Source organism: Larimichthys crocea, chromosome XIII, assembly GCF_000972845.2.
Source record: "Larimichthys crocea isolate SSNF chromosome XIII, L_crocea_2.0, whole genome shotgun sequence".
Lineage (NCBI taxonomy): Eukaryota > Metazoa > Chordata > Actinopteri > Sciaenidae > Larimichthys > Larimichthys crocea.
The window spans coordinates 11,813,047-11,837,270 of record NC_040023.1 but is presented as its reverse complement, the minus strand read 5'-3'; the positions used below and the strand labels follow the sequence as shown (position 1 = coordinate 11,837,270).

The 24,224-nt window shown below is 46.8% G+C and overlaps 2 protein-coding genes across 2 annotated transcripts; both read right to left on the bottom strand.

Annotated features, from left to right (window-relative positions):
• Positions 1-127: 127 nt before the first annotated feature.
• On the bottom strand, positions 128-15,701 carry LOC113747294 (carcinoembryonic antigen-related cell adhesion molecule 5). Its single transcript, XM_027286637.1, has 10 exons — positions 15,568-15,701; positions 14,699-15,025; positions 12,917-13,080; positions 12,696-12,822; positions 11,946-12,224; positions 10,880-11,158; positions 9,397-9,651; positions 9,173-9,287; positions 1,439-1,471; positions 128-325 (listed from the first exon to the last, which is right to left on the bottom strand). Exons 1-9 carry the CDS (start codon positions 15,614-15,616, stop codon positions 1,453-1,455), a joined length of 1,614 nt encoding a protein of 537 aa, XP_027142438.1. The 5' UTR covers positions 15,617-15,701; the 3' UTR covers positions 128-325; positions 1,439-1,452.
• Positions 15,702-17,913: 2,212 nt separating this feature from the next.
• LOC113747297 (zinc finger protein 32-like) lies at positions 17,914-22,249 on the bottom strand. Its single transcript, XM_027286674.1, has 2 exons — positions 21,641-22,249; positions 17,914-19,338 (listed from the first exon to the last, which is right to left on the bottom strand). The coding sequence occupies exons 1-2, from the start codon at positions 21,819-21,821 to the stop codon at positions 18,524-18,526; spliced, it is 996 nt and encodes a 331-aa protein (XP_027142475.1). The 5' UTR covers positions 21,822-22,249; the 3' UTR covers positions 17,914-18,523.
• Between the last annotated feature and the right edge of the window lie 1,975 nt (positions 22,250-24,224).

Sequence of the window (24,224 nt, the reverse complement as noted above, 5' to 3'; positions counted from 1 at the left end):
GCGATGAGGAGGCGATGGTGGACGTGATGAGGAGGCGATGGTGGACGTGATGAGGAGGCGATAAGGACGTGATGAGGAGGCGATGGTGGACACGACAAGGAGGCGATGAGGAGGCGATGAGGACGAGTTCACGGTGACGGTGAAAAACAAACAAACTTTAAAGAGTCCATCTGATAATCCAAACTGGTCGAGAGAGGGGCATGATGGGAACGCCGGTTCAGGTCGAGGTTCACAGGAAACCAGCCGGGTCCAACTGGACACGCCTCCCAGCTGCACAGGTGGATCATGGGAAACAAAATGGTGGGATGTTTTGGGCCGGCACCTCCTGAAAGAGAGAAGGAGACAGAGGACAACGATTATTTCTGTTGGACGTCTGCAGAGTGTCCTCAGGACCAATGACGTCTACTACAGTGGCCGGGAACCCTCAATGCTGCAAATAAAAGAAACGCTGCAAACAAAAAGAAACGCCGCTGCAAATAAAAGAAACTTCGCAACGGAAGTGAATTACCGGGGACTATTTTTGCCGGTGCACCTTTAGTTTCTTATGTGAGCGAAGAAGAAGAAGAAGAAGAAGAAGAAGAAGAAGTACAGAAGCGTATTGCCTTCACTTGAAAAAAATAAATTAGACACCTGATCTCGTAATTACGAGATAAGGAAAGGTGCCTTATTGGCTACTGCACTTCGGTAAAGTTAGAAAGATATTGGCACTTCTGAGATCAGTAACTCTGAAGTGAAACGTTGGTAAAACACAAAACGCATATTTTCAACCATAGTAAGTAACGAGCTACAACCTAATGTTCATCACAACGAGCTACAACCTAATGTTCATCACAACGAGCTACAAGCTAATGTTCATCACAACAAACCATCCTCGGAGCCACAGCAACAACATTAGTGTTTACTAAGACTTTTCATAATTTCTGGGAATTTTCTATTAGGAATATTAATCAATAACTTTAATATGATACAGTACTGCGGTAACGCCATCTACACTTTAAAATCTAGTGCCCGACTACATCAGTTTGTGGAGGCAGTTTATTTGCAGCGGCGTTTCTTTCTTATATTTGTAGCACTGTTTCTTTTTGTTTGCAGCGTTTCTTTTATTTGTAGCGCTGTTTCTTTTTGTTTGCAGCGTTTCTTTTATTTGCAGCATTGAGGGTTCCCAGCCACCATACGTCCACACCATCTGAAACACAGCGTCTGATTGGCCGCCTGTCTGCAGGTGAAGCTGGACGTGACTGCAGACTTTACACCTGAACATGATCATGTACACAGTGTTTGTATTGTATGCAGACAAACAGCACAAGTGACGGATAGTCTGTAGGTAGGTACAGCTGGATCTGTACCGGTACAGATCCGTGTCCGTCAGCACCTGAACACGCTTCAGGTCTTCAACAGTTAAATTCATGACAGACACGTTTTACAGACAGTTACTCACCAGCAGGAACTTCTTTAGTACGGCGACTCGACCCTGAGAGACAGAAAACAGTGATTAGAGCTGGACACAGTTATCAGGGCACGGAGGAGCTGACGCTCAGTCTGACACAAATGTTTTAGTTTGAACGTCTTCAGCATCCGTGTTTCCTTGACACACTTCCAGGATTATGTAATCACACACACACACACACACACACACACACACACACACACACACACACACACACACACACAGCCAGCCTCTCTGCAGGTTAAAACCACAGAGGAAGAAGGTGGTGAAGCGCCGTCGTGTCTGAAGACGTTCAAACAGTTCAGACACAGTTTCAGATTCAGTTTTTTCGTTTGCCGTTATCAGGTGGTTCTTTCTGAGCGAGGCCGACGCGGACACGTTAAACTGAGCAGATGAAATATTAAAATAAGTCAACACGAAGGAGTCGTGCTCACATCAAATATCACAACATGTTTGTTCTGAAGGAAACTGCTCCAAGGTCGACGGACGCCTGGATCACGACGTCTTCATTCACATGTTGCACATTTACAGACTGTGAATGTTTGAGTGTTCATCTCTTATCATTACAAATATTATATTTTATCTTTCTCTGTCTGTTCAAGACAACAAACCTGATTCAGTCAAATGTGCTTTCACTGCTCGCCTCTGTACGTCAGCACTGCAGGCTAATCTCAGTCTGACTGATTAAACTGTTTGAGCTGCTGGACTCATGTTCGTCTGTTTGCTCTGCAGACGGCTGAAGAACAAACACTGAAACACTGAAACACTGAAACACTGAAACACTGAAACAGTGAAGCACTGAAGCACTGAAACACTGAAACACTAAACACTGAAGCACTGAAACACTGAAACACTGAAGCACTGAAGCAGTGAAACACTGAAACACTGAAACACTGAAGCACTGAAACACTGAAACACTGAAGCACTGAAACACTAAACACTGAAACAGTGAAACACTGAAACACTAAACACTGAAACACTGAAGCACTGAAGCACTGAAGCACTGAAACACTGAAGCACTGAAACACTAAGCACTGAAGCACTGAAACACTGAAACACTAAAACACTAAAACACTAAAACACTGAAGCACTGAACACTGAAACACTGAAACACTGAAACACTGAAGCACTGAAACACTGAAACACTGAACACTGAAACACTGAAGCACTGAAACAGTGAAACACTGAAACACTGAAGCACTGAAGCACTGAAGCACTGAAACACTGAAGCACTGAAGCACTGAAGCACTGAAACACTGAAACAGTGAAACAGTGAAGCACTGAAACACTGAAACACTGAAACACTGAAACAGTGAAGCACTGAAACACTGAAGCACTGAAACACTGAAACAGTGAAGCACTGAAACACTGAAGCACTGAACACTGAAACACTGAAGCACTGAACACTGAAACACTGAAGCACTGAAACACTGAAACACTGAACACTGAAACACTGAAACAGTGAAGCACTGAACACTGAAACACTGAAACACTGAAACACTGAAGCACTGAAACACTAAACACTGAAACACTGAAGCACTGAAACACTGAACACTGAAACACTGAAACAGTGAAACACTGAATCACTGAAGCACTGAAACACTGAAACAGTGAAGCACTGAAACACTGAAACACTGAAACACTGAACACTGAAACACTGAAACACTAAACACTGAAACACTGAAACACTAAACACTCAAACACTGAAACACTGAAGCACTGAAGCACTAAACACTGAAACACTAAACACTGAAACACTGAAACACTAAAACACTGAAGCACTGAAACACTGAAACAGTGAAGCACTGAAACACAGCATGCCTTTCTGTTGAGTCATTTTTAAACTGATACGTTTTGTTTTTCTTGGATGCTGATAAGAAGAGGACAAAACAGAAAGTTCAGAATGAATGAATAGAAATCAGAACGTTCCTCCACCTTATCTGTGAGAAGGTTTAACACACAACCTCCGTCAGGTCAGCCGGGTGGAGCCGTGTGTTTGTCTGCAGACGTTTCTAGTTTATTCAGTTAAAGCAGCACAAAGGGGATTCTGGATCATCTAATGCTGCTCTGTATGTTCTCTGAAGCTGCTCTGTATGTTCTCTGAAGCTGCTCTGTATGTTCTCTGAAGCTGCTCTGTATGTTCTCTGAAGCTCCTCTGTATGTTCTCTGAAGCTGCTCTGTATGTTCTCTGAAGCTGCTCTGTATGTTCTCTGAAGCTGCTCTGTATGTTCTCTGAAGCTGCTCTGTATGTTCTCTGAAGCTGCTCTGTATGTTCTCTGAAGCTGCTCTGTATGTTCTCTGAAGCTCCTCTGTATGTTCTCTGAAGCTGCTCTGTATGTTCTCTGAAGCTCCTCTGTATGTTCTCTGAAGCTGCTCTGTATGTTCTCTGAAGCTCCTCTGTATGTTCTCTGAAGCTGCTCTGTATGTTCTCTGAAGCTCCTCTGTATGTTCTCTGAAGCTGCTCTGTATGTTCTCTGAAGCTCCTCTGTATGTTCTCTGAAGCTGCTCTGTATGTTCTCTGAAGCTCCTCTGTATGTTCTCTGAAGCTCCTCTGTATGTTCTCTGAAGCTCCTCTGTATGTTCTCTGAAGCTCCTCTGTATGTTCTCTGAAGCTCCTCTGTATGTTCTCTGAAGCTCCTCTGTATGTTCTCTGAAGCTCCTCTGTATGTTCTCTGAAGCTCCTCTGTATGTTCTCTGAAGCTCCTCTGTATGTTCTCTGAAGCTCAGGCTTCGAGGCCGCAGAGGAAGGAAAGAAGGAAGGAAGTGGTGCAGAAAGTAAACGAGTGGAGGTTTGAAGCGAGATAAAGACGAGCAGCCGCACAGACGAGAGGCGAGGAAGACGAGTGCAGACATGACAGTGACATTCCTGCGGCCTCGCCTTCTTCAGGCAGCAGCACAGCGCTCACGCTCAGAGACCAAGCTGCACGGAGAGATGCTGCACAGGTCAAAGGTCGTGGGAGAACTCTGTTTACTGATCATTGGAAGCAGCACGTGCAGTAATACTACGTGTGCTACGTCTAAACTCATGTTGGAGCTTCACAGATGGAACGTCTGGGCTGATGAAGTATTGATGGAAACCAGAAGCTGAGTTTAAAATGTCACATCAAACAGTTCTGACCTGAATCAACACAAACATCTTTACTCCGGTCCGATCTGTATGAACGTCAAAGCGACGGTTACGGTTGAACCAGGCCGTGTTGGAAGACCTGAAGACGGCGTCCAGTTAGTCTGATGAAAGTCAACAAAGAAAAGATCTCTGGAACCTTTCTGGTTCCTCTTGAAAGAACCTTTCTGGTTCCTGTTGAAGGAACCTTTCTGGTTCCTCTTGAAGGAACCTTTCTGGTTCCTGTTGAAGGAACCTTTCTGGTTCCTCTTGAAGGAACCTTTCTGGTTCCTCTTGAAGGAACCTTTCTGGTTCCTCTTGAAAGAACCTTTCTGGTTCCTCTTGAAGGAACCTTTTCTCTCCCGTTAAAACATCTGACACGTTCTGGTTCCTGAATCTGAAATCAGCCCTCGTGGACAGAATCTGCTGCTGCATTTCTGGATCTAATGAAGCTCGTGGACAGAATCTGCTGCTGCATTTCTGGATCTAATGAAGCTCGGCGGTCGATGTGCAGCGTGTAATTATGACGTGAACGGGTTTTCCCACTCGGCAGCTCGTTTTTACAGACGAGCTTTGTGAAGAGCCCGAGGCTTTCCTGCTTCTGAAAGATTCACACGACATGAACAACAGGAACGTTTCCATCCTGCACACTGCGCATGCACTCTGCAGCTCTGTGATTATTAAATGAATGAAGTTAATGACAGGCTGAAGTCAGCCTTTATAATGCAGACATGCAGAGGAGAACTCTGGGTAAGCTGAGCAGGCGGCTTGGCCTCCAGCTACAACAACAAACCAGAGAAGAAGAACAGCCGACGGACCGGTTTGTCCGCTCATGTCAAACACGACAGAAACACACTCAGCTCCTGTGCTGCAACAAAGACCCACACCGAGGTCAGAGGTCATCAAGATCAAGGTGGAGCCCATCTTCATACAAAGACTCCACCCAAAGACAACCACCTGTCATCGCGTGTCCGTAATTCAAACCTGGGATGACACCTGAGCTGCATTCAACTGAACCGAGTCCATGAGACGTGACCGAGGGACACACTGACGTAAAAGACGTCCTGAAAGACACACACTTCCTGTCAGCCACCCACCCAATCAGAGAGCAGCGATGACTGACAGCAGAGAGCGAAGGAATGTAGACGGACTGTTTTCAAAACACCGAAACTGTCAGAGTGTGTGTGTGTGTGTGTGTGTGTGTGTGTTCTGGAGCCAGCCTCAAGTACACATCTGAGAAACTGCAGTTTTTAGCACTTCCTGTGCTGACTGACATGGAACTCACGGAGACTATGTCCAGGTTTTAGACAGTCTGTGGGGACGTCCAGGTTTTAGACAGTCTGAGGGGACGTCACGGAGACTACGTCCAGGTTTTAGACAGTCTGCGGGGACGTCACGGAGACTACGTCCAGGTTTTAGACAGTCTGTGGGGACGACTTGCAGCCTAAAGTTTCTCTCACTCTTCTCTGTAAATTCTAAAGTCTGTTTGGTCGTGGACTGAAGTTCTGTCTCGGCTCGGTGGGTCGTGGTTTCAGTCTTGTCTCTGCACCTGCAGCAGCTGATTCATCATTCTTGTAGTTGATGCAGGCTCCTGCTGCATTATCACAGCACATCTTTGTTTTGGTTTCTGAACATGTCGTGCTCTCATGCGTGTACGACAGGTGTGTTATGTAACCTGAAGAGAACAGACCTTCGGCACAGGGACGTTGTTGTGCGCTGAGGTCACCGTGAAGCTCGAAGGCGCCCGGATCAACTTCAAGAGTGTGAGCTCCAACAAAACATGAATATACATCCAGATAAACGCACGCTGAGCCAGTGTTGGATCACTTCAGACTGGTTTTTCCTGCCACAGATTGATTATTAGCTGAAAATACTTTTACACTGTAAAAAGTTGTCTGCAATTATCGAGTGTCGAGTTTAACCGCATGAACACGACCACAAAGTTCTCGAACAAACTAAACTCAGTATCTCATCAACTAGATCAAACTTCCTGCTTCAAATGATGCCAACAAAAACAACAACAACAAGAGCAACAACAACAACAACAACAACAACAAAAACAAAAACAACAACAACAAAAACAACAGCAACAACAACAACAACAGCAACAGCAACAAAAACAACAGCAACAAAAACAACAACAACAAAAACAACAACAACAACAACAACAGCAACAAAAACAACAACAACAAAAACAACAGCAACAACAAAAACAGCAACAGCAACAAAAACAACAACAACAACAACAGCGGGGCGACAGTAGCTCAGTCCATAGGGACTTGGCTTGGGGACTGGAGGGTGGCCAGTTTAAGTCCCACATGGACCAAAAATATGGAATATGGAATATGGAAGGTGGACTTGTAGCTGGAGAGGTGCCAGTCCACCTCCTGGGCACTGTCGAGGTGCCCCTGAGCAAGCCCCCCCCCAACTGCTCTCACTCCACCATCTCTCCCCAAAATTGCATGTCTATGACTGTGTGTGTGTGTAGAGTGATCCCCATTGAGGGATTAATAAAGTATATCTTAGAACAACCACAGCAACAAACATGGAGATGGATGTCTCAAAACAAACATGTCCATCTCCAACATGGAGGTCGTCTGCAGGACGACGCCTCACAGACGCGTCAATCATCCTGAGGCCCCCGGGGGCCCGGAGAGCCGAACACCACATCTACCCTCACCTGAGGAGGCATCAGGTGATCGTCTGAGTTTGTTAAAGGAGAAGTGAGACGGGGGAGGGGGCTTAAACAGAACCAGGTTATTCTGCAGCTCTGCACGTGTTGGAATCATCTCCACATCTTTAATCTTTGTTCTGTTCTAACGCAGTGAGAACTGAAACTGCTTCAGCACCTGAGCAGGAATGTGTCGGCCTGTCAGGGGCCGTCGTCTGTCACTGACTCATTCATTTGTTCTCTGTTCAGCTTCCTGTCGGGCTCCACACGGTGTTGAAATCTGACAGGATTGCGTCAGCGTCGCTGTTTGGGAAGAATGTCGTTCAGGTGTGAAGCGATGCAATCTGCTGCAGCTCGTACGCTCGGTTGCAACATGTGACCGCAACTGTGAGAGTTGAGCAAATTCAGGTCGTGTCTGAAATCCCGTTCACAGACTCGATAAAGGTCTGACCGCCTATCAGAGTGTTCCTATCAGCTCTTAACGGACTCTGCAGGTACGAGATGTACAATTATTCACATTGCTGCTGCGGTAAAGAGGCAGGAGAAGACAGGGCGGCTGCATCACGTTCAGGTGAGCCACTCTCAGGCCTCGCTGCTGCCGAGCTCGCTCGCTCACTAAATGGAATGGGGCCATCCAGTCAAAATGTCCGCCGTGAAACGAGTGTGTGAGCTCGCCGAGGAAGACGGTGTGACAGTTACTGTTACAGTAACATTGAAGGGTGTGGCAGCACTGCAGAGTGTGTGTGTGTGTGTGTGTGTAATGATGTGTGTGTGTAACGGTGTGTGTACATTACTAACATGTTGCAAAACGTCAAGGCGTGAGAGGAATGAAAAGAATTTCCTAGAAGGTCACGAAGTGGCAGACACGACTGAGACACACACACACACACACACACACACACACACACACACACACACACACACACACACTTCTGCATGATTGAGACAAAGGCTGCCATGAACCTCCAGCTTTGTATCAACAGTCTCAACAAAACCAGCTCCAAACTCTTTCAGACTCGTTATGATGAAGCAACCTGACGCAGCAGGATGTGGTCAGCACGAGCAACGAAGCTTTTAGACATCGTGGAACTTCCCGAACAGGTAAACAGATTCATCAGATTCATGATCCGAACATTTCCGATCACTCCACAGCGTCCATTAACATTCCATTATCAGAACAGGAAGTCATCGTCTATAGACTCATGATTTATTTAGATTATATCAGATACATGTCCATTGTAGCTGCCGGGATCAGAGTCAGCACCTCAGAGTCTGAAAACGGTGGAGTGAGTGGACTGTTGTACTGGACCGATGTGGTCCAGAGGGAGCCGAGCCAGAAGGCGGAGCTCTCGATCTTTCAGTCCATCTACGTTCCAACGATAAACCTGCTGCCAGCACGACCCGACCGCTGATATTTATGATTGAATATTGTATTTTTCTGATCTTTCTAAATAAATGATGAAGAATTCAACGTAAACAGGATTTAATTTGACTTCTTAGCGACGTTCTCGGGTGTGGGCTTTAGAGGAGGAAGTGAAACTCAGACTCAGGAAGCTGCAGTGTCACCGCTCGACTGTCAGACTGGATTTTATATTTATCGTGTGACTGTGAGCCTCTAAGCCCAGGATGACATCACTATGACATCATCGGGGTTATTTTCTCAGATGACTTTGAACGACAGACTGAGGAGGACGAACCATGATCCAACAATCCACATAAACAGGATTTCATCTGACTGAAAGCGTTCAGAGAGCGTCCTCGGCCTCTGTGTTTCTGAAACGCCACTTTCATTTCCTCTTGCATCATCAGCCTCAAATATGCTGCCAGTCACGGCACAAACACGCCAACACAACGGCAGAATGTCACGTGACGTGCAGCTTCCTGTGTGGAAACATTCATCTTCTGTCTCTTACAGCTCCCAAAGGATGAAGAAGAAGTTCAGAGCACTTACGGTACTTTCTGTCTGCAGTATATGATCAACCCGATGGCGAGAGCGAGAGCGATGAGGACGCCGATGACGATTCCGGCGATGGCTCCGTCTGAGAGGCCGTCTAAAGCTCCTTCCTCTGTAAAGCAACAACAACAGGATCAAGTCACGGTGTGGTGACTGCTGCCATGTTTGAAGCCACAGAGAGGAAGTTAACACATGCAGGTTGAAAAAACAGACGTGGTTACCTTTGACGGACAGGTTGTGGGTGGACGTGGTCATCTTGCCGGTGATGGCGTTGTGCGCCTGGCACATGTACGTCCCAGAGTTTTTGTAAACGGCCTTCTCGATGGAGTACGTGGCCGTCTTGACGTTGGTCAGCGTTCCGTTGAACTTCCAGGTGAAGTTGGCGGGCGGGACGGAGGCAGCAGAGCATGTGAGCGTCACGCGGTCGTCGAACTCGATGGCACCTTCGCCGGTCACCACCGCTTGCTCAGGACCGTCTGGAGGTGAAACAGAGATGAAACGTCAGGAAACGTTAAAGTTATCAACCGCAGCTGTTTCTGTGACAGCTGAAACTGCTGAAAGTACCCCTCAAACAAGAAGGATTCCTGGGCAGACCGTAGGTCGTATCACTGAACGGGCTTCGCTGTGAGCATCCTGAGCTCTTCCTGAACGTCTACATATATAATTCATGTGGCTAAAGTTAAGAAATGTGACCTTTAGAGCGATGGAAAGAAACTGGAAGAGGTTTACTCTTTTAACATGGCAGTCAACGGGGGAAAATCTTCGCCGTGTTTTTGTCGAATAATTCAAAAACCGTTTGGTGAAATTCCTCGAAAAGTCGCAGCACACTGCTCCCGGCTAAGCTGGTCGGTTTGAGACCTTTTTGTGATTTAGTGATGGGAAGTTCAGTTTCTAGTGAGCCAGATCATTTGACTTTCATTTGACCACTTATACCTTTCATGGTTTGACCTTATGATTGTGTAAACATATATATCTTATATTATTCAATACATCCTTTGTACTGAAGTATATATAAAGTATATAAAGTAAAAATGATGCCTTCTAGTATCAATAAATTGCTGTAGACTGTTGTTTTCATTGCATTTACAGCAGGTAACGGCTCGTGGACAGGACCGGGCTCTTTGAACGGCTCATTCACGATTACCACATCACTATTGTGTATGTGCGACCAAAACTACGGGAGAAAAATGTACGTAGAAGAAGAAGAAGGAGAAGAAGGAGAAGAAGGAGAAGAAGGAGAAGAAGGAAAAGGAGAAGAAGAAGAAGAAGAAGAAGAAGGAGAAGAAGAAGAAGAAGGAGAAGGAGAAGGAGAAGAAGAAGGAGAAGAAGGAGAAGGAGAAGGAGAAGGAGAAGAAGAAGGAGAAGAAGGAGAAGGAGAAGAAGAAGGAGAAGAAGGAGAAGAAGGAGAAGGAGAAGAAGAAGGAGAAGAAGGAGAAGGAGAAGGAGAAGAAGAAGGAGAAGAAGGAGAAGGAGAAGAAGAAGGAGAAGGAGAAGGAGAAGAAGCATGGCCTTTCTCAGGCACACTTCTCTGGAGTCTTGGAGATCTCGTGGTCGTGTCCTCCGGGATGAATCACATTTCACACAGCGTCACTTTTATAACGTTCAAACCGTTTTATGGGCTTCAGATTGAGTTGTGGCTGTAAAGGTGTAATAAAACACAAACAGCCTCATAAACCTCATGAAGCCTCATGTTCAGACACTCACAGTTGACCACCATCTTGTAGGAGTCCTGGGCTTTGTTGACCGGGTTGCTGAGCTCACAGACGTACTCTCCGTTGTCCTCTTTCTGCAGCGGGTTGATCTTCACGGAGCTCATGTCGGCGGCGAACACCACGCGCTCACTGGCGGTCAGCTGCCTGCCGTCTTTCAGCCAGGTGGTGGCCTCCACGTTGCCGGCTGCCGCCTGGCAGCTCAGGTTGGCTGAGCTGTTGCCGGCGATGAGGACGGCGGTCGGCGCGGTCATTTTAACGCCTTTGATGGGATCTGTAAGAGAAAGAGAGAGTTGAGTCCTCACAGAACACGGAGCTGCAGAAACATGCAGGTGACGTCACGGATCCATGGCGGTCTGTGGTCTGTGGTCTGTGGTCCGTTAGCTCTCGGTACAGAGGAAGTGAAAGTCTGACAGACGTCACAGACAGGAAGTGTCACCACCAAAGATCGTCTCGATTATCAGACGGATTTTATATTTATTTATTTATCGACATTCTAACTTTATATACTATCTCGTTATGATGTCATAACATAACGAGGTGATCCCAGTATAAAAGATCCACTTCTTACTGAAACACGGTAACATCGAGCAAACAACGTGTTTATTTATCCTGAATTATATGAAAGTTGATTATCACGTCATCAAGTTAAACATGACAAGATAAATATCATAAAACAGCTGTACGTTAGAACGTGATGCCTTTCCTTCACGCCTCGGCGTCCAGAAAGAAAACACAGAAACTCTGCAGGCCGTGATGTAACACACACACACACACACACACACACACACACACACACACATGAATATCTGAGGTCTGCCGCCAACTTGAAACAACATCCTCCAAAAACAAGAGGAGAAATTCTTTGGCAGTAATTACAGACGGCAGCTTCGCTGTGTCACGACGTGTCATTAACATTCTCAGGCCTCCAGGTTTGTCAACAGGAAGACACAGTCTGCGTCTGCAGGTGACCACCATGTCCACCTGCAGGGACGAGCTGGGACATCAGACTGGAAACACGTGTTTGCTCAGATGGAGTCATCCTCAGTCTGGGTACTCACCCATCACGGAGAACTTGGCGGCAGCAGACGGGACCACGCGCTCGGTTTTGGCGTTCTTGGCCCTGCATGTGTACTCTCCGGCTTTCTCCCCGAACCCGAGCTTTTGGATCTTTTCCAGGGTCAGAACGGGACCTTCGACCTCCATGGCCGTCTGGTTGTGGTACCAGCTGAAGGTGGCGGGCGGGTCGGAGCGGGCCGAACAGGACAGGCTGAAGTTGGATCCGGCTTTGATGACCGCGGGAGGGTTCGCTGGAGTGATGGCGACGTCGTCGGGTCCATCTATGGAGCAACAACACACACACTGTCAGAGAACGCCAGCAGCAGTCACAGGCTGAAACACCACGACAACACCTGAACACACACACATGAAACTCTGCGTGTCATCCTGCTCTGTCTTCCACTGAAGCGTTCCTGAGGTTTTGATTAATTAATAACCAGGTTAACGGGTTAGTCATGTGTGTGTACACAGTGTGGCTTCAGTCCTGTAAACACACACACCTCACCGGTCACATGACCTGCGACGAGGCGAGGTTACAAACGAGCTGTCAGTGTGTGACTGACTCACCTGACCTTTGTAGTCCAGCAGGTGTGGAGGTGATTCAATGAAACAATGACTGACTGTAACTGTAACTGTAACTGTAACTGGCCCCGCCCACAGGAACCTGCATCAAGCGGCTGGCTCCATGATGCTTCACCTGCTCACTCTGACCCAAACCAAAGCTCACCGGGCCGTGCAGGTGCAGTACTCACAGTAGACGGTGAGGTTGAAGGCGGCGCTCGTCTCCATCTCCAGTTGGTTGGCAGCCTTGCAGTAGATCGGACCGACCAGGTCCGACCTGAGGACCCCGGTGATGGTGAGCGTGCTGGACAGCTCGGCCTGTGAATCAATGCAGAGCGTGCTCATTAATAAATGAACAGACCTGAGTGAACGGATGAATGATTAATGACTTCATTTAGTTTTCCAAACGGACGTCTTTCAGCGTGAGCCGCTTGCCGTCGGCCACGATGGGCGCGGTGCCATTGAGCCAGCTGAACTTGAGGAAGGAGCCTTTGGCGGAGCAGGTCAGAACCACGGTGCTGTTGAACTCGATCGCCTCGGGCAGGTCGGACTTGATGGTCACGTCAGACACCGGCTCTGCAGGAAGGACAACGAACGAAAGATTCACTTCCTGTGCAGGTGTTTCAGCTCAGAGGGCAGTCAGCTCAGTCACACCTGTGACATGTGAGTCACTCATTTCCCCAAGTTAGCAACCAAGCAGCACCCTCTGTGAGATGAAGCCAATGTGGAAGTCCCAAAAACTGCAGCTCCACCTGTAAACATGTTTATTTCTGCTGTTGGACATTTGGACATGGGGACTTATGGAGACTGACTCACTTCTGGAGCCAGCCTCAGGTGGACGTTAGAGGAACTGCAGGTTGTGGGACTTCCCTTCACAGACACGGAGGCTGCAGCTTGGTATCAGTAAAGTCAGACGTCAGTGTCAGGGTTTCAGGGCGGAGCCTGCAGATTACAAACCAGCTCTGAGTGTCAGCGTGGCCTGAGGCCGGTTTCTCTGCACAATCGTAACTGTGTCTCTAAAATCAACATGTGAATGGACTGAATGAAGACTAGACCTGCCGGACTCGTTCTGGATAATCCTGGAGCTCCGTGTTTATTGATGATTGGGTAAGAGTAGGTGTGTGGGAACAATGTGAAGGAGTGGTAACCAGTTCTGAGAGCGAGCAGGCAGAGTTCATCCACACAGTGATTACTGCACAGCTCATTTATCTGATTCAACACAAAGCAGACAAACCAACGCCGGCTCTGTTTGTCCAACGTGAGGTTTCATGGCTCGATGGGAGGAAGCGAGTGGAACTGAAACTGTGAGAGAGGAATGCTGGGAAGAAGACGAGCACGCTCCACGTCAAACATCCTGAGAAATAAAGATTCAACGAACAGAAACGTGACTCACTGTGGAGGACGCAGGCAGGAAGTCACCAAAATAAAAAGGAGGAAGCTAAGAAGAGAAAAGGAGAGAGTGAGCGAGCAAGAAGCCGCCGGACAAGAGTAAATGTGGGACTGACTTTTAGTGGTTGGTGAGAGCTTGGTGAAATAAAAGGCTGAAAGACAGACGCCGAGCTGGGCTGACTGCTGCTGGACTAGGCAGTGAGATCAGCTGCTGCTGGGGACCTGGATGATGATTGGCTGCTTGATCATGAGTAATGTAATCAGAGTAAATACTCGAGTACAGCTGTAGTCATGGTTACACAGTGGGATTACTCTGTGACACACACACAGCTGCTTTAAGAGAAGTTGAGGTGGCGTCACATCTGTTATTATCCAGAGATGATCTGTCTGTGTGTGTGTGTGTGTGTGTGTGTGTGTGTGCATAAGTTTATCTGATGCACACACACACACACACACACACACACACACACACACACACAGGAAACCAGAACCAGGAGCTAGAACAGGCTGCAGAGCTCGGAGCATGAACCAGCGTGGTGACAGTATCAAACACACACACCTGAACCTGAACACACACACACACACACACACTCTGCTCTCACATGAAGTTTCACAGACTAACCTCATGAAATAAAATCTCTTTTCCCTCCGCCACAGAATATAGTCCCCCGGACCGTGTGGTTGCTAAGCGACGCACGACCTGCTCTCTAAGCGCAGTGATATGTGCTGTACTCCTACAGGTGAGCAGGTGAGCAGGTGTGGCTGAAACTCTGACATCAAACACCTGAACGGGTCAGAAACTCACCCAGAACCTGCAGCCGGATCTCGGCGGTCTTGGTAATGTCAGGTGAGATGATGCTCATGCTGTAGTCTCCGCTGTCCGTCGACCTGAGCCCGGTCAGAGTCAGGAAGCCGTTCTTCGGGTCGGCCGACACTCTGCCCTCGTACGTCTCGGACACTTTGACCGAGCCGGGCCTCAGAGTGACCACAGCGGTCTGATCGGTTCCGTCACTGAAGTTCCAGATGATGTAGTCGTAGGTCGGGTTCGTGAGCAGAGTCTTCAGGGTCACATTCTTCCCTAAGATCGCGCTGACGGGACCCTCAGGGAGGATGTCCGCTGCGGAGCAGCGTCCTGCGGGGACAAGGAAGGACAGAGTCACACTGTGGACCCGAACAGAACCAGACTGTGGACCCGAGCAGAGTCAGACTGTGGACCCGAGCAGGACCACACCTGTGTGGACCCGAGCAGGACCACACCTGTGTGGACCCGGACAGAGTCAGATTGTGGACCCGAGCAGAGTCAGACTGTGGACCCGAACAGGACCACACCTGTGTGGACCCGAACAGAGTCAGACTGTGGACCCGAGCAGGACCACACCTGTGTGGACTCGAGCAGGACCACACCTGTGTGGACCCGAACAGGACCACACCTGTGTGGACCCGAGCAGAACCACACCTGTGTGGACCCGAACAGGACCACACCTATGTGGACCCGAGCAGAACCACACCTGTGTGGACCCGAACACAACCGCACTTGTGGACCTGAACAGGACTGCAGCCTCACCCACACACACGGTGGAAAGTCACCGACAAGTTGAACAAACCGCATGAATCCTTTAACGTTCACCGTTAACGGGGCGCGGGTCGAACACCGGCAGCTGTGCCGGGACTTACCGAGCAGAGAGAGCAGCAGCAGCAGAGACCGGGAGGCGAACAGATCCATCCGGACGGTTCGAGTGTTTCAGCAGAGACACGGAGACTGAAGCGAGGCAGAACCTGCTGCTTTTTACAGAGACACACCCAGGAAGGTGACCTCACACACACACACACACTCTCTCACACACACACACACACACACAGACACGCACACACACACACACACGTCATCCACATGATGATGATGTTTGAATCATTTGCATTCCTGTAACTCACACAGCACTTAGTTATTAATCATTATGATATAAATATATTTAAGTCATGCTGAAGTTTAGAGAAACACACTCTGTGTATTCTTCATGTTTTATTTCATATTTATATTTCACATTAATCAGTCATAAACAGTGAGTAATATAAGTGTTCATTCATCAGCTCTCTCATTAATAACTCGTGTTTGTGAAGTTTTCGTGTGAATAAACGAACAAAATTATGTGAAAAGTTGGAGATGTTGGAGATGTTGGAGATGTTGGAGATGTTGGAGATGTTGGAGATGTTGGTCCTCTGCCTCCACCTGCTGGTTGTTCTGAGGTCTCCACCCTGCAGCTGTCTGTCTGTCCTGAAGGAGATTCTCTGATTTTCCAGCCTCGTGTTCAGAGCGTTAAAGAAGTTAAAGACTCTTTAACACGTTGAACATTGCTGCAAACACGTGAGGAGACTTTTTACTGATCTGTGCAGTTCCAGCTTCAAACTGGACTTTTTGGGGGCGGTCCTTACAGGCAGGGGCGCCGCCAGGAACTTTGGGCCCCATGACAACAAAATCAAACTGGCCCCTCTGTGCAGCTGTCCCCAGTCAGTACAGTACAGTCTGCATACAGTCTATATACAGTCTGCATACAGTCTATATACAGTCTGCATACAGTCTGCATACAGTCTATATACAGTCTGCATAGTCTGCATACAGTCTATATACAGTCTGCATACAGTCTATATACAGTCTGCATACAGTATATATACAGTCGGCATACAGTCTGCATACAGTCTATATACAGTCTGCATACAGTCTGCATACAGTCTGCATACAGTCTATATACAGTCTGCATACAGTCTATATACAGTCTGCATACAGTCTATATACAGTCTGCATAGTCTGCATACAGTCTATATACAGTCTGCATACAGTCTATATACAGTCTGCATACAGTCTATATACAGTCTGCATAGTCTGCATACAGTCTATATACAGTCTGCATACAGTCTATATACAGTCTGCATACAGTATATATACAGTCGGCATACAGTCTGCATACAGTCTATATACAGTCTGCATACAGTCTGCATAGTCTGCATACAGTCTATATACAGTCTGCATACAGTCTATATACAGTCTGCATACAGTCTATATACAGTCTGCATAGTCTGCATACAGTCTATATACAGTCTGCATAGTCTGCATACAGTCTATATACAGTCTGCATACAGTCTATATACAGTCTATATACAGTCTGCATAGTCTGCATACAGTCTATATACAGTCTGCATACAGTCTATATACAGTCTGCATACAGTCTATATACAGTCTGCATAGTCTGCATACAGTCTATATACAGTCTGCATAGTCTGCATACAGTCTATATACAGTCTGCATACAGTCTATATACAGTCTATATACAGTCTGCATAGTCTGCATACAGTCTATATACAGTCTGCATACAGTCTATATACAGTCTGCATACAGTCTATATACAGTATATATACAGTCTACATACAGTCTGCATACAGTCTATATACAGTCTACATACAGTCTGCAGTGCAGTTGATGAAGGGTGCCCCTGGATACAGGGTGGCTCGATGACACGCTGAGGCCGCCCTGAGCTGTGTGTGGATAACACGCCTCTCTGGGTGTCACCGTGCCTTTATATAGATTAATGATCAACCTCAACAGTCTGCTGGTTTCTCTAATATGTGCAGATACTGTATGACGTGTGTTTCTCCTGATGTCCTCCAGGTGGCAGCACTCTGAGTCTTCTTCTGCTGATTTATGTCATTTATTAACAGCTGCACAAAGTTCCTGAAGCTGCTGTTTGAGATCCACGCCTCCATAAAACTATGAAAACATATGAAGGTCTGACTCAGAGACAGGTCAACATCACAGTCATGTCACAGCACTAATCATTTTAGATATTTATCATAAACAAACACTTTAAATGTATCAAATACATATTTTAATACATGAACAGAGTACTGCACATTACACACATAAATAAATAAATAAATGAATAAATAAATAATAAGTTATAACAGACGCCAAGCTGATCCAGTCAGTGACGGAGGAGGTTCAGCATGGAGCTGAGTGTGTGTGTGTGTGTGTGTGTGTGTGTGTGTGTGGTGCAGCGTACACAGGTTTCACGTGGACAGTGATTTCATGTTACTTCAACAGACATGAACTTCTTCTTCTGCTCTGCTGTCCATCATGAAGCTTCTTATGTTCCTGAAATAAAGTATGTTCATCTGGACGGAGCTACAGCCGACCGACGGGTGGAGAGCTGAAGGTGGAGCCAGAGGAAACGTTTGGACCAATCAGACGATCAAAGTGCTGCAGTCAGGCTGAAGTGTGTCAAACTGAGCGCGCTCCAGGTGACACTGCACCTGCTTTATTTCATGAAGCGTCCACTGTCATGTGACTTCAAAGCCCTGGAGCGTCTCTTACTCTGGTTTCTCCTCCAGACTTTGTTTCCTTTTCCTGGTTCATGTTCTTTAAACATGCTACGTGCTTCATTTGTTTCTCCTTTGTCTGTTTTATTTTGAAAATCCACCGGACTCCGTGTGCTGTTTCTGTGCCTGGCTTCCTGTCAGCTCGAGTTTCAAACATTGACTAGAACGACCACGTATCGCCGTGACGATGTCGATGAACAGGACAACAGTAACACCCGACCCGCCCAGACGCAGCTTCACAGCAGGACCCGGGGGACCAAGTTCAGGACTCTGCAGCTTCACACACACACTTGTGGTTTTTGACCTGTGAGTGCCACGTGAATCTTCTGTCACAGGTGCGACACCTGAAGGGCTTCTGGTCGGCGTGCAGGGCCATGTGCGTGGTCAGGTTGGCCTTCTTGGAGAAGCTCTTGCTGCAGACGGAGCAGCTGAACGGCTTCTCTCCGGTGTGGACCCTCATGTGATTGACCAGCGTGCAGCGCAGACTGAAACTGCTGCTGCAAACCGAACATGTGAACGGCTTCTCTCCCGTGTGGACTCGTAAGTGCGTGGTCAGGTTGGAGTTCTTGGAGAACTTCTTCCCACAGAACGGACACGGGAACGTCCTCTCTGCGCTCGGACATCTCATGTGGATCTGCAGGTCCGGCACACGTCGACGTGCCGCGTCGCCTCCGGGAACTTTGAAAGCTGTTAAAGGTGGCTGAGGTTCCCGGACCTGCTGCAGGCCGGCAGAACCGTGCTCAGTCTCAGAGGAAGGTGACCTCTGGTCACGGGTCACTGCTTCTAAAGAAGCGTCTGGATCAGACCTGCTGGCTGGTTCTGGTCCTCCACAGTCCTCTCCATCAGCTTCTGTTTGGATCTCTTTAGTCTGTCTGTGATGAAGCTGTGAGGACCGAGCCTCCTCCTCCTCCTCCTCATCTTCACTCTTCTTCACGGGCACAGGCGTGAACGTGAGCTCTCCCTCCTGATTGGTCCAGAGATCCTCGTGTTCCTCTTTAATGTGAGGCGGCTTTGGGTCTGGGTCCAGAACCGGGCTCCACTTCTGCTCAGGAGGAACCTCTTTAATCACGGTGAACACTGAAACACACAAACACATCAGCTTTAACAGACTGTCACCACAGGAGGTCAACCTGGAACCTGCTTCTGGTTCTGGTTCTGGAGTGGGACGCGTTCTATGAACAATATTTCATGTTGAGATATGAACACTCTCCGGTCCATCAGAACCAGAACCTCACACCATGCCATCAGGACCTGAACGTTATATAAACGCTCAATTAACGCTCCATTAACGTTACATTGTTACATTAACGCTCAATTAACGTTACATTAACGTTACGTTAACGTTACATTAATGCTCCTCTGGACGACGGCGCTTTGATACACATGTTGCACAGACTCTATTTGACATTTGACAACTTTTCCTGACACTTCATTAATCAATGAATCCAGAAGATGATCAGCTGATTATCAGTCATAATAATACATACACAGATGTCCACATGTTAAACAAACACAGGGCTGTTTCCATGTTCACGTCTAATGTTCACATTCTCCTCCTCAGAAAATAAAAATACTACAATAAATGAATAGATTTTATTTTATTGATATTATGAACATATTGTGGAAGAATTAAAGGCAGCTGTCTGTATTTACAGCTCGTTTGTTGCGTGAAACATTGATAAGTTAACAAAGCTTTTCTAAAATCGTTATTTTATTATGCTCATCATCTTTATTATTATATTCCATGTTGCCTTTATCTTCAGAGTGAGGCAGACTGGGAACATAATAACTATGTTTCCATGCATCTATAATCACCTAAAAATGAGAATATTTTGATTGAATGACTTGAACAGACAAAGTAAACACTGACTGACACAGGTAGCTGAGGTGAGGCGGACCTTTAACGGTACGTTACCCTCCTCATGTCAGTGAACGGCGTGCGGCTCATCCTGACCTGTCGGCAGACGTCACTCTGACTTGACTTTAACTCGACAACACGTGAGTTGCTTTGCCTGGCTACTAGGGATGGGCGATGTAGACGAATTTATCATTACCGTATTTATCACAGTAATGATAAAAACAATGATAAATAAACACAGCCTAATCTTTTTGACTTTGAATCGATCACCAAAATAATATTAAGGCTCAGGGGAGCTGGTGGTGGGCGTGTCTATACCTGCTGAATGTAACTGCTGTGAAACAATCAGGAAACAACTTTTTATTTCTCTGATTAATAACAGCTTTATCGAGGCTGACGCTCGCTCTCTGTTATTGTTCATCAGGCAGATGATCAGAGTTTAGTCAGTGAATCCACCTGGACAGTCTCAGAGACAGTCTCTGCTTCACGGACATTTCAGGCTGTCTGTGGAGGTTTGACCGATCTGAGCGTCTGATTGGCAGCCAGAGCGTGAGAAAGAGCTCCTCGTTGTGAGGAAAGAGCTCCTCGCCGTGAGGAAAAGATCTCCTCGTTGTGAGAAAGAGCTCCTCGTTGTGAGGAAAGATCTCCTTGCCGTGAGGAAAGATCTCCTCGCCGTGAGGAAAGAGCTCCTCGCCGCGAGGAAAAGAGCTCCTCGTTGTGATAAAGAGCTCCTCGTTGTGAGGAAAGATCTCCTCGCCGTGAGGAAAAGATCTCCTCGTTGTGAGGAAAAGATCTCCTCGTTGTGAGAAAGAGCTACTCGTTGTGAGGAAAGATCTCCTCGCTGTGAGGAAAAGAGCTCCTCGCCGTGAGGAAAAGAGCTCCTCGCCGTGAGGAAAAGATCTCCTCGCCGTGAGGAAAGAGCTCCTCACTGTAAGGAAAAGAGCTCCTCACCGTGAGGAAAAAGCTCCTCGCCGTGAGGAAAGAGCTCCCCGCCGGGAGGAAAGAGCTCCTCACCATGAGGAAAAGAGCTCCTCGCCGTGAGGAAAGAGCTCCTTGCCGTGAGGAAAAGAGCTCCCCACTGTGAGGAAAGAGCTCCTCGCTGTGAGGAAAGAGCTCCTCGCTGCCGAGCGTATCTGCTCCGCCTTCCACCATGTCTGTCAGTATGCGTGCTGGGCTGCGAGTGTGTCGCGCACATACATACGTCATCAATGGGAATTTATCGTTTTTAATTGTGGGATGACATGTTCTTACCATGGGGAATGTTTTTGACGATATATCGTAAATGACGATATATCGCACATCCCTACTGGCTATAGCTGACAGCTCAGGGGCCCCTGGTGGCTGCGGAGCCCCGTGCAGAGGATGCGGCCCTGCACCGACCTGCAGAGCTCCTGTAAGTGTCTGAACATTTATCAGGTTTAACGGAGGAAACACAGTGACATGAAAATGTTTGTTATGAGGTAAATACATATTCACATAAACGCTGTCATAATATATAATATATATATCATCAGAACAGACCGGAGCCTGCGCCCGGTCCTTCGCCCGGTCCTCCGCCCGGTCCTCCGGCCTGCAGCAGCCTCTGCCGGCGGATCTCCTCCTCGTACTCCGCGATGGTCCTCTCGAACAGGGCGAGGATCTCCTCCGCGGCCGCGCTCAGCCTCTGGTTCACGAAGATCCGGAGCATGCGCACTTTAGACATGGTTAACACACACACACACACACACACACACACACACACACACACACAGCCGCGCGTTGCTAGGTTACGTGCTCAGCTGACTTCACCGCCGGTTTACCGGGACGCGACACGGAGGTGACCCGGTCAAACGGAGTCAGGCAGCGGGGCTGGACACGGACGGACCGTCCACGGGCTCCGTGCTGTCCTCCCGCCGCTTTTTAACGGTTTTAACGGTTTTAACGGTTTTAACGGTTTTAACGGTTTTAACACGACGCGAAGCTGCTCCGGACCGACGCCATCTTGGTTCAAACTTCAAAGCTGGCTAGGAGAAGCGCTTCCGGATGTTGACTTTCAAAATAAAACACGACTGTGGCTTCTCTCTCGACATTTTGTTACGTTTCTCTCATAAACTAACAGAGTTGACCTCCTGTTGACCCACTCTGACCTGTGATCAGCTGATCCACTCTGACCTGTGATCAGCTGACCCACTCTGACCTGTGATCAGCTGATCCACTCTGACCTGTGATCAGCTGATCCACACTGACCTGTGATCAGCTGAACGGTGTCTCTGTCATTTGTACGTCTGTTCTCACACACTCTCTCCGGGTCGGGAGAAGCATATACATATATACATCTGACCTGTGATCAAGTTGACCCACCTCTGGACCTTGTGACTTGAATCAGTGACCCACTCTGACCTGTGCCGATCAGTGATCTCCACTCTGACTGTGATCAGACTGAGCCACTCTGACCCTGTGATTCCGCTGACCCCGCTCGGGACCTGTGATCAGTGACCAGCCTTGACCTGTGATCAGGTGACCACTGTCCACCTCGACTTGATAGCTGATCGGTGTCTTCTCGGTCATTTTCGACGTCTGTTTCTCACAATCATCCCTCCGGTTGGGAGAAGCATAATCCATAGTACAGACATAAGTACATAACCACCGACGTGGACAACACATTATCTATATAACATCAAAATCAGATATATATATATAATATATATATTAAGATATGATAATATATATTATGTTATAATATATAACTAGATAGATATATTAAAACTAACTCAATTAAACTCACTTCCATTCACTTTAACTCACTTTAAAAAACTCATCTTCAACTCACTCTCCTTCAACTTCATCAAACTCACTTCAGTTTCACTTTTGAACTCACTCTTTAAAAACCTCACTTCAGTTACTTTAATTCACTTTAAACTAACTCACTTCAAACTCACTTTAAAACAACTCCACTTCAGGGCACTTTAAAAAACTCACATTCAACATCACGTCAGTTCACTTTCACACCTAAACTAAAAACTCACTTTAAACTCTTTAACAACTACCACAAACAACAACCAACAAAACTCCTTTAACAAACTCCACTTTTAATCACTTTAACAAAACTCACTTCACTTTACTCATCTTCAAGTTCACTTTAAATAACTACGCTTTAACTCACTTCAAAACTCACTTTAAAACACTCACTAAACTCACGTCAACTCACTTTAACCAAAATTAACTCACTTAAAACTCACTTAAACTCACGGTAAACAACAACAAAAAACAACAAATTAAAAAAACAAAACCTAAAAAAAAAACTCACTTTAAACACTAAAACTCACTACACACTCAGTTCACTTTAACCTCACTTCAACTCACTTTAAAACTCCTTCAACATCAACATCACTTAACTACCTAAACACTCACCACGTTAACTCACACCACATGTCTTAAAAAAAAAAAAATTAACAACAACTACACTTCAGTTCACTTTAAAAGTTAAACTTAAACAACTCACTTTAACTCCTTCAACTCCTTCATCAGGGTTCATCAACACTACAATCTCATCTCCTCAAACTAAGACAGTACGCACATTTAAACCTAACCAAACCACTTTAAACAGAACTCACGTTATTCCAATGCATAGGACACCCCAATGAGAATCATTAAAAGCACAAGCAACAAGGCCTCAGACTCAGCTCAGGCAATCTACACTTAACTCACTTTAAATCTTAAAGCTCACTTCAGTTCACTTAACTCACTTCACAACCTCCCGTAGTAGTAACTCACAACCAAATTCACACTATCAGTTGCACATACTTAATCAAGTGAACAGCTTCACAAACAAATCACATTTCAACGTAAGCTCAGGATCAACCAATTTAACAAAAATTAACAACTCACTTTAAACCACAAACTAAAAGCATCAGGACACGGGTTAAGAGCTCATATCTTCAGTTCGACATAGTACACACAAGGTATCGGTGATGACTCAGCAGGAAATCATAAAGACACTCACGTCAGTTCAACTTTAACTCACTTCAGTGCCTAAAAACGCACCTGGCGACGCTCACTAAGCATCAAGGTATTACCTAACTCACTTAAACAACTCACTTTAAAACGCACGTCAGTTACGGTACAC

What these genes read in the sequence shown, in the direction of transcription:
- LOC113747294 (XM_027286637.1), bottom strand. Translation starts at nt 15,616, where the DNA reads ATGGATCTGTTCGCCTCCCGGTCTCTGCTGCTGCTGCTCTCTCTGCTC. An exon ending in CTACAAGATGGTGGTCAACT is followed by an intron (nt 9,652 to 10,879) that starts GTGAGTGTCTGA and finishes TTTCACCTCCAG; the next exon opens with ACGGTCCTGAGCAAGCGGTG. An exon ending in CCACAACCTGTCCGTCAAAG is followed by an intron (nt 9,288 to 9,396) that starts GTAACCACGTCT and finishes GTTGCTTTACAG; the next exon opens with AGGAAGGAGCTTTAGACGGC.
- LOC113747297 (XM_027286674.1), bottom strand. Translation starts at nt 21,821, where the DNA reads ATGTCTAAAGTGCGCATGCTCCGGATCTTCGTGAACCAGAGGCTGAGC. An exon ending in AGGACCGGGCGCAGGCTCCG is followed by an intron (nt 19,339 to 21,640) that starts GTCTGTTCTGAT and finishes TGTGTGTTTCAG; the next exon opens with TGTTCACCGTGATTAAAGAG.